Source organism: Chlorocebus sabaeus, chromosome 18 (assembly GCF_047675955.1).
Source record: "Chlorocebus sabaeus isolate Y175 chromosome 18, mChlSab1.0.hap1, whole genome shotgun sequence".
Classification (NCBI taxonomy): Eukaryota; Metazoa; Chordata; class Mammalia; order Primates; family Cercopithecidae; genus Chlorocebus; species Chlorocebus sabaeus.
This window is the reverse complement of record NC_132921.1, coordinates 46873402-46881344: the sequence shown is the minus strand read 5'-3', so window position 1 is coordinate 46881344 and position 7943 is coordinate 46873402. Positions and strand designations below refer to the sequence as shown.

The following is a 7943-nucleotide window of genomic DNA, read 5'->3' as shown; positions in this document are numbered from 1 at the left end:
CTGGCCCCCGGCTGCCTGCGAAACGCGGACCGGGTGATGCCCCAGGAGAAACCACTCTAGTAGTTCCGCTCGGAGGGCGGAAGTGCGCGTCTCGGTCTGTGCGGCTGACCAGTTAGCGACATGGTGGCGCCCGTGCTGGAGACTTCTCACGTGTTTTGCTGCCCAAACCGTGTGCGGGGAGTCCTGAACTGGAGCTCTGGGCCCGGAGGACTTCTGGCCTTTGGCACGTCCTGCTCCGTGGTGCTCTATGACCCTCTGGTAAGAGGTCGCTGTACCCCCGACCCTTGTCCTTTTGGGGTTGAACCTGTGGACGTGCACCGGGCGCGCTGTAGTTGCCGCCCCAGACCTAGGAGGCGAGTCGGGTCGTCTCAGGGGAGCTGGGTTTGGGCTGAGAGTCTCCAGTGGACCTGTCGGACTCGCTCCTCGCCCCTCACCCTTCGCCGTCTCACGCGTGGCGTCATCCTAGGGTCATTGCTGCCTATCCCCTGCCAGTAACTTGTTAGTCGCAGACAGAAACCCGAATGATGAGAATCTTACCTGAAGCCTTCTTTGGGGAACTGTAGTACCGTTAATCAATTTGGGTTTTAAAACAATTGAAATTTATATGTAAATTAAAACCATCATCCCACAGGTGCAATCTCATTTCTGTATTTCCTTCAGTTTTGGTTAATGAACTTTTGTTGTATTGAATTTCAAGGAAATGTTACTTGTGTTTTAGCTACGAGAATGGACATTTTAGAGAAAGTGACAGTTTGGGGGAAAGATCATAGGGGATGGGGATCCTAAGCCCTGGTTAGAAGGCGGGACTTCCCTCGACTTCACCCAGTCAGTTGATTATTTTCTTAGCGCTTTCCTTACCATATTTCTACAGTGAATAGTTTTTGTATGCTCCCCAGAATTCACTGTAACCCCATTCCTACTGGCTAATTTAGATCGATACAGTTAGTCTTGCATCTCAAAAGGAGGCTCAGTATAAAAAGTAAAATGTTGAAAATTAAAATACAATGTAGGAGATGGCTATATGTATTTCTGATCATACTGCTTTATTGATTTGATTACAAATTTCATTATTGGCCAGGAGCGTGTTTTGTGTCTGTAATCCTGGCACATTGGGAGGCAGAAGTGGGAGCATTGCTTGAGTCCAGGAGTTCGAGACCAGTTTAGGCAACAGAGCGAGACCCCCCAGTCTACAAAAAGTTAAAAAAAAGAAATAGCTGGGTGTGGTGGCGTGCGCCTATAGTCCGAGCTACTCGGGAGGTTGAGGTGGGAGGATCGCTTGAGCTCAGGAGTTTGAGGCTGCAGTGGAGTGGGATCACACCACCGGACTCCAGCCTGGGCAACAGAGCCAGACCCTATCTCAAAAAAAAAAAAAAAAAAATTATTCTCACACCGTTTGCAGATTCAAATATATATATGAAATATTTTTATCCACATTACCCCATCTTGAGCTTGCTTGCCTCTTCCTGGTTTTTGTTTCTTGTTATTTGCATACTTGAATGGCAAGAGAAAGTGCAAAAAGCAAGGGTAAACTTTAAAGGGACCATGAGGCAAGGACCGGCTGTAGAATGGGAGAGACCACAGCAGGCTCTCCATCATCTCCCACAGCGTCTCCTCATCCAGCACCTTGAGCGCGGAGCCTTGCGGCATTGCGGCACAGTTCCGCCATGGCTGGGCACTGGGAGAACCCTAGGAGGGCGGCTCTGGGGGTGGAGTTGTCAGGGAAGCAGGAGCCCGGGAGAGCCAGGGTGACACCATTTTAAAATCAACTCCCTCGTAAAATTAGCAAGGCACACTCTTTGCCAGTCAACCCACGGTCCTGAGATGTTTACGGCAGAGGAAGCAGCTTGGTAACACCTGCAAGGACAAACTCCCACAACGACAGAATGTCCAGATGCCCCGATATCACAGGACAAGATCTGCTTTTAAGATGATTATACTCATGCTTTGATGTACTTACACACTGAAATGAAATTCTGATTCAGCTGTAGAATCCCATCTTTTTGCAGCGGTTGAATGGATTTGTTCCCATGTATTCCATCAGATTTTAAATGATAACCTGGTGGCCGAGCTAGTGAATTTTAGCCTATTGACAAAGAAGTGTTGAGCCTAAAAAGTACTTTGTCCTGTTAAATATTTGCTGGTTGGGCCTTTATTTTTTTTTTATTTATTTTTTTTTTTTGGAGTGTAGTGATACAATCTTTGCTCAGTGCATCCTGCAACTTCCACCTCCCAAAATCAAGTGATTCTCGTGCCTCAGCCTCCCTAGTAGCAGGGATTACAGGTGTGCACCACCACACCTGGCCAATTTTTGCGTTTTTAGTAGAGATGGGTTTTACCACATTGGCCAGGCTGGTCCCAAACTCCAGGCCTCCCAAAGTGCTGGGATTAAAGGCATGAGCCACCGCACCTGGCCTCGATTGAACTTTTAAGTAAATATGGAAATAAAAGCATGTCAAATGCTAAAATAAAGTTTTGGGAATGATGCTCATTCAGCAAATCTTTGACAGCCATCTGTGGGTTAGCCCTGGGCTGAGTGATGACACAAGGTAATGAGTGATAACTTGTGGCCACCAAGAAATTCTCAGTCTAGTGGGAGAGACAGTGAAATACAGTAAATCGCTTTCCAACCTCAAATAACCTATATGTAAAATATATTAGTTTATGCACATTTGCCCTTTCATTTTTCTTAGCCATGAGAATTCTAATTGTTATATAAGCAGATAACAAAGCCATTGCCATTGACAACAGATAGAGAAAGGGGCTGTAAAGAGGAAGGTGTGTCACAGTTAAAATCTTTAGTGATGTGTGAAGTATGAGAGCTCCAAGTGTGGGGTGAGGTTGGTGAAAGCAACCTGTTGAGGATCTGTGGGGAGCCTGGCAATAGGCACTGTAGGAATCTGATGTGTGAGGACCTTAGTAGTTGTGGCCTTGTGACATTGTGCCACTGGGTCTGAAAAACCCACCATCTCATTGACCATGGCATGCAAAGTGAACTGTGCTTGTACCCATTAATCACAGATTCCTCTATTGAAGGGCTTTTTTTTTTTTGTCAGAGAAACCCTCAGATTGGTGCAAGCATAGTAGGCCTACTTCCACAAGGAAGCAGCTACTTGTCTAGCTTGGTATGTCAGGACAGGCTGCCCAGGTGAGAGGGATGTGGGCACTGTAGGAGAGTGAGCAAAAGCAGGTGGATGCAGACCCAAGAGTTCAGTGTAATGGGAGTACAGAATGCTGGGAATGTGGAGTCTCAAGAAAGGCAGGACTGATTTAGAGGAATGGATAACTTAAGCCATGGTTAAAAGTTTATGGATTTGAAGAAGTCAAATCTGTTTGATGTAATCCTGATCTTTTTACTAGTATCAAAAACACTGAAATCTGTTTTTTCTTACTTATTAATTTTTCTGTAGGATAAATTCCAGTTTACTAACTGGTATTTTCTTCTTTAAAGAAAAGGGTTGTTGTTACCAACCTGAATGGTCACACTGCCCGAGTCAATTGCATACAGTGGATTTGTAAACAGGATGGCTGTAAGTATTAACCAGATTGTTAAAGTTGATCTCAATTGCTTTCTGATAAAGTATGGTTAGCAATTTTTTTCTCGTCACTTCTCTTAATTTAGCATCACCTTATATGATGTTATACAATCGGAGAAACAGAAGAAAAATGGTATTCTCAGTGAGAAATCTGAACTGTACTTTTACTTCGTAGCAGTTGAAGCTGGGATTATACAGCAGTGCTTAGGATGAGGGTAGCGCAGCTCTAGACTTGGGCAGGATCCTGTCCCACTTCCCCAGTTGCCCTTAACCTTTGTTAAAAAACTTGTAAGCAGGGCCTAGACTGAGGCTGTGTTTCAGAGACTTGCTTTCTTGGTCTGTTTCTGCCATAAACAAGCTATTGCTTTTTCTTTTTATTTTTTTTTCTTTTATTTATTTAAAATTTTAGATTTTTTTTTTTTCCAACTGGTTGGAGATGAGAATATTTATTTTTTTTAGAGACAGGATCTCACTTGTTGCCCAAGCTGGAATGCAGTGGCTCCATCAGAGTTCCCTGCAATAGCTGGGACCACAAGTGTGTGGCACCATACCTCTCTAGGTTTTTAGTTCGTTTGTTTTTTTTTTTTTTTTGAGACGAAGTCTCACTCTGTCCCCCAGGCTAGAGTGCAGTGGCGCGATCTTGGCTCACTGCAAGCTCTGTCTCCCGGGTTCACGCCATTCTCCCACCTTGCTCTGTAGCCCAGGCTTGTCTCGTACCCCTAACCTCAAGCAGTCTTCCCTCCTTAGCCTCCCAAAGTGCTGGGATTACAGGATGAGCTACTGTACCCGGCCAGTTATTGCTTTTTTAGGCAAGACATTACATCTCTACTGACCCTAGTTTGCACCTTAATAACATCTGAAAAGTAAAAGATCGGACTAGATCAAGGGTGTCTTAGAGGTTTGTAAGACCTATGAGATCAAATTATTTTCATAATGATATCAAGAAGTTATTCACAGTATTCATTCTTATTCTGTCATGAATGTACAGTGTTTTCCAGCAGCCACATGATGTATGATACTGCAGCAGATTAAATACAGAAGCAGATAGGAAAATCCAGCTATATTCTAATAAAATCATATGTTAAAGAGATTTGTAGGAGTGTAAAATAGTTCCTCTCTTTCATTAAGTTTTTGTTTTGGAAACCATTGGGGTTTTTCCCCATCAAAATGTTATATATGTTCACACATCATGGAACCCTAAGTAAATGGTTAAACACATATTTTTCATATTTCTCAGTTTTAATTTCTAATGTGGTTAATATTGGTACATATAGTTCATATAATCAAAAGCTTTTTGGGGTCCTCAAAAATTGTAAGACTGTAAAGGAATTCTAAGACCAACAGTTTTGAAAATTTCTGGGCAAGATTATCTCCAGGTCTCTTCCATCTCTTAAGATTCTGACTCCAGAATTTTCAGTTAAAATATTGGTTGCCTTTAGATGGTGCTCTCAAAATCCTATGATATTTCTTTAGTTGCTTTAAATATACCTACTGCAGTATTGTTATGGGTTCTGAATTAGTTTTATTTTTCATTCCACACTCATTTGAGGGCATTTTGAGCCAGGCACAAATGCAAAATTTTCTGAATTATGAAGACTTTGCTATGAGTTTATAAATGATGTTTAAAAAAGTTTAATAAGCTACTTATTTCATTTGGTTCTGTAGGATTAGTCACGTGTTAGGTCAATAAAAATCATTAAATGGTACAAGGGATGGCTGTTAGTGTGGATAATAAAACATAATTGCAATTATATTAATTGCCACCAGATAACATCAAAGACTGACTCTCAGAATAGGAATTTGTTATAAAATATTAATTTAGGCTTGTATGTTTTATCTTCCCTTTAAAAGTGAGATTACATAAAATGAATTGTTTGTGTATTACTGTAATCTATAACTATTATGATTGATTTCCTTTAATTGAACTGCCAGATAATGCAGATAGCCTTTCCAACCGTTTGTCAGTGATATATAAAATTTTAATGTCATTTTGTATTTTTAATATGTCTGAATTTTAACGTTACTTTTATGTATAGACATTCTTAAAATCATATAGTTAGTTAAGTGGCTTAATTGCTGTGACACATGAAGTTGAGGCCCATGATCACAGTTGGCTGGCGGCAGAGTTAGGACATGAACGTGGGCCTTCTGAGTTCAAATCTAATGCTCTTTAGTCCAGCTGCTTCCCTGAAACAAATAAAAAGAAAATCCAAACCCAAATTAGGTTATTTACCCCTTTTTTTTGGTACTACTTTTTCTTCTGTTATCACTGAGAAGTTGCAAGTGTTTAAAAGATCTATTTTGAAGTAGGTCTCTAATTTCAACAATAAGTCATATTCTTGGTAGTAGCACCTGACTACAATGTTTCATATAATGTTCCTGCCAAGAATGTTTAGCCTGTATCTAATCATGAGGAAACAATCAAACAGATTGAGGGACATTCTGCAAAATAACTGCTGGGTACTATCATTGTCACAAAAATGAGGGGGACTAGGAAACTATTCTAGATTAAAGGAGACTAAAAAGGTGTGATATCCAAACGTTCAGTGTATTTCTTTAGATTCTGAATCCCAAATAAAAATAGTTTTGAAAGGCATTACTGAGACAATTAGGACATTTTAATATGGACAGTATATTATATAATAATACTTACCAATGTTAGAATTTTTGAATGTGATAATTGTATTGAGGTAATATAGGAGAATGTTTTCGTCCTTAGGAGATACATGGTCTTTGAGGATCAGAGATCACAGTGTCTGCCACTTACTTTTAAGTAGTTTGCCTCCTAAAAAGTGTGTGTGTGTACGTATATAGAGGAAGAGTGAGATATTAAGCAAATATGGCAAAATGTTACCAGTTTGTGAATCTAGGTAGAGGGTACAGGGGTATTGTTTTTTGGTGTAGCTTGGAAATTTTAAAAAATTGCAGAAAAAATGAATAAAGATATTTACTGAGATATAATTTTTTTCAGCCCCTTCTACTGAATTAGTTTCTGGAGGATCTGATAATCAAGTGATTCACTGGGAAATAGAGGATAATCAGGTGGGTAGACATGTTTATAATCATAAGAAATGACTTTTTTTGTTTGTTTTTTAAGAGGTAGAGTCTTACTCTGTCACCCAGGCTGACGTGCAGTTGTGCAATCATAGCTCACCTCAGCCTGCTAAGTAGCTGGGACTACAGGTGCCTGACACCATGCCTGGCTGATTTGTGTGTGTGTGTATGTGTGTGTGTGTGTGTGTGTGTATGTGTTTTGTAGAGATGGGGTCTTACTTTGTTGCCCAGGCTGGTCTCAGAAGTGACTTTTATGTTTACTTTTATTTTTAATTTTTTTCTTCAGTTCAACTGTGTTGTTCTTTTATGAAGTTAATCTTGCTCATCAGCAACACAAATGCTGCGTCTTTTGTACTACACAGGCCCCATACCCTTTGCTCTGATTTCTACTCCCATATTTGTGTGCTGTTAACTGTCTCTGTGAATTTCCTGTCATTTTGGAATAATTTTCAAACTATTCTTACTTGGGCTGATCTGTTTTCAATGCTTGTGGCATACGAATATAGATTTACAAGACTCTCCTCAGTGCCACCCCACACTTCTGTCTTGTTATGTTTTTAAAAATTCTCTGATTAAGCTATAACCGTGCTTAAAGATGTGAAATGAGTATTTTCAATAGATTTAATTTTTTTAGGGGGTAATGTCAGACTTGTTTAAAAAAAAAGATTATAAATACGAAAAGTATAAAGAAGGAAAAACCTATACAAAATCTGAGCAGAGTGAACTTTCTGAAGAATGTCATTCCACGTCTCTAGTTATATGTGTATAATTATGCATAACAGAGATTATATTGTATCCGAGGATTTTTTAAACCTTTTTGAGGTGAGATCTGGCTGTGTTGCCCAGGCTGGAGTGCAGTGGCTGTTCATAGGTAAGATGATAGTGCACTATAGCCAAGGACTCCTGGACTCAGGTGATACTCCTACCTCAGCCTCCCAAGTAACTGGGACTGCTGGCACACAGCACTGTACCTGGCTTAAGTGTTTTTTCCAAGAAGTCAAAGGCTAATAATTCTAAAGAAAGTTAGTGTACAAACCCTTATACATGAGTATTATGTGCACCTTCTTTAGTGGCAGAATTCTGTTTTAAGTATTATAATTGGAAAAACAAATGAGGAGACATTTAAGGAACACCACTATTTCAGCAGACAGTTTATAGAAGATACCTTTTGAAAGAAGTGGTGGAATGTCACACATTTGAAACTTAAAAAAAGATGAACCCAAAACATCAGTAGAAGGGATGCCAGAGGGAATAATCTTGATGGCAAGTAGATACACTTGATAAGCAAATGGGATTTCCCACTTCTCTTTGCTATTTTTCTGTTTTGCAGTCCTACTTGAATTAGGCAAGTATCAT

General features: G+C 40.2%; 1 protein-coding gene across 2 annotated transcripts in view; it reads left to right on the top strand.

Moving 5' to 3' along the window:
- Window positions 1-36: 36 nt before the first annotated feature.
- Window positions 37-7943, top strand: part of ELP2 (elongator acetyltransferase complex subunit 2) — a 40363-nt gene continuing 32456 nt past the window's right edge. The window contains exons 1-3 of one of the 2 annotated variants that reach the window (XR_493397.3): window positions 37-258; window positions 3449-3527; window positions 6505-6575. Coding sequence is in view for 1 of the 2 variants with exons in the window: in XM_007974250.3 (XP_007972441.3) it covers window positions 121-258; window positions 3449-3527; window positions 6505-6575 (288 nt within the window). In the remaining variant the exon portion in view is untranslated. The remainder of the gene's footprint in view (window positions 259-3448; window positions 3528-6504; window positions 6576-7943) is intronic. The other variant, XM_007974250.3, reaches the window with a different exon arrangement.